The 2,068-nt window shown below is 45.2% G+C and overlaps 1 protein-coding gene across 1 annotated transcript in view; it reads left to right on the forward strand.

Moving 5' to 3' along the window:
- Nucleotides 1-1,318, forward strand: part of LOC307080613 (retinol dehydrogenase 12) — an 8,043-nt gene extending 6,725 nt beyond the window's left edge. Inside the window, exon 8 of the mRNA XM_079743393.1 lies at nucleotides 261-1,318. Coding sequence (XP_079599519.1) covers nucleotides 261-366 — 106 coding nt within the window. The 3' untranslated portion in view covers nucleotides 367-1,318. The remainder of the gene's footprint in view (nucleotides 1-260) is intronic.
- The last annotated feature ends 750 nt before the right edge of the window (nucleotides 1,319-2,068 follow it).

Consider the following 2,068-nt stretch of genomic DNA (forward strand, 5'->3'; position numbering starts at 1 on the left):
GTACTTAATTGTGTAGCATCTACAGTAGCTGCTATCGCTGCTTTACACGGGGAATGGGTTAGCCTAGCGATTGTAATACTTGCACTTGGTTCTATGAACGTCTTTACTGTACCGACGGCGATATATTGTTTCACTTCTTATGACAAATGTACTTATTGTAACAAATGCACTTATTGTAAGTCGCTTTGGATAAAAGCGTCTGCTAAATGCCCTAAACGTAAATGTAAATGTAAATGTAAATGTGTGTGTTCTCTCTGCAGTGACTGTAAGGAGAAGCGTGCCGCTGAGGTGGCGAGGGATAATGAGGTCGCCAAGAAGCTCTGGGATGTGAGCGCTCAGCTGGTCGGGTTATCGGTCAAAGAGTGATCCCTGGCCCTCCACCCAGCCTCCCCACCCACCACCACCTCCACCTGCCCCAACACCTCCTCCATCACCTCCTCCAGCTCCAAGGGCAACAATTCCTCCTCCGCCACCTTTTCCTCCACCTCTTCTACTGAAACTACCTTCACCACCTCCTCCACCTCCTCAACCTCTCCTAATACCACCACGTTCACCATCTCATCCTATACCTCCACCTCCTCAACTTCTCCCACTACCACCTCATCCACCACCACCACCACCTCCATCTCATCCACTAAAACTACCAACACCACCTCTACCACCTCTTCATCCACCACCTCCTCCACCTCCTCCTCCTCTACCACCAGCCGGCCGACCTCCACGCTGAGACCCTTGGACCGACGGCCTGAGGATCGGGCCGGAGTCATCAGTCTACTGGCGAAATAAAATATATTTTACTCATCTTGGTTCCTTCAAGATGGCGGCTTAGAAGGTGTGTGGCATCGTTTGATTAAGCCCTTCAATAAGTAAATGCGTAGATGTAGAGGTTCAAAGGTCATGAGGTAGACTCCTCCACAAGAAGTAACACAGACAGAAAATCCACGAGGTAGCGACAGAACATTAAGAGTTCCCTTGGGTCCAGTTTCGGTTGCTCAGAAAGAAGACCTTTCTGATACTATTTACGATTTATCGTTTAGTCATTGAGCAGACATCTCTAGCCTGAGCAGCTCAGTCATGTCCGATACAGTTGATGTCGGAGCAGGTCAATGGAGCTTCAAACCAAGAACCTTCAGACTGGGAGTCAACCGGTTGTCTACTGTTAGGAGGGCAACGGTGAGATGGATCAAACGAGGTGCCGAGGTTCTGATACAGCGAGGGGCTGGTTGACGTCTCGGGGATCGGAAGGAGATCTGTGACCGGTCTTTATCGAGGGGACCTGAACCTGGTCAGCCTCCACTAGGACATGGAACACCGGGGACAAAGGGGATTTCACACGGCCACCAAAAGTCCTCGGAATAGAAGCAATATATCTTATATCCTTACGTTTTGGAAGTGTTTGTTATATAAAATATATATATATGAACCCAGTGAATTTGTTTGTGTCTTAACTGAATTACTTTGAGTCTGTTATTTGACCACAGCCAAACACCAGTTGACAAATGATTTGGCATTTTTAAGGTTTTTCAGAAGTTACATTACATTAAATCCCGATTAAGACATTGTAGTATATATCATTTTATAGTATTTTTTAGGCATTTAATTTACACATACATCGCTGTTTTGTTCAAGTGTTAAGGCTCGTTTAAATTCTAGTGGAATCGATTCACATTCAATTTCAACCACTAGATGGCAGCAGTGTGTTAACGCGTCTCTCAAGTGGTCGGAGAGGGCAGTGACGACATCTGAGAGCTTCTCGGAAGCTGAAAGGATAGAGTGAGAGGCCATAGGTCAAAGGTGTTCTGACAGAAGATCAAATGCGACAGAAATAACAGATTTAGATAAGTGACAGTGAAAGCCTGCAGAATCCAGCTTAAACTAACTGATCGACAAACAACACAAATATACATCTTATGTAAATGATCTACAGAGGGAAAATAGCATACACACACACACAAACACACACACACACACATAAAAAACACAAATACACATCTACACAAACACGTACATATGCACATTGAAATGACACAATCACACACAAGATTCCAGTCTTAACTCTCGATTCTGC

This window comes from Pollachius pollachius (assembly GCF_949987615.1).
Source record: "Pollachius pollachius genome assembly, chromosome: 1".
NCBI lineage: Eukaryota > Metazoa > Chordata > Actinopteri > Gadiformes > Gadidae > Pollachius > Pollachius pollachius.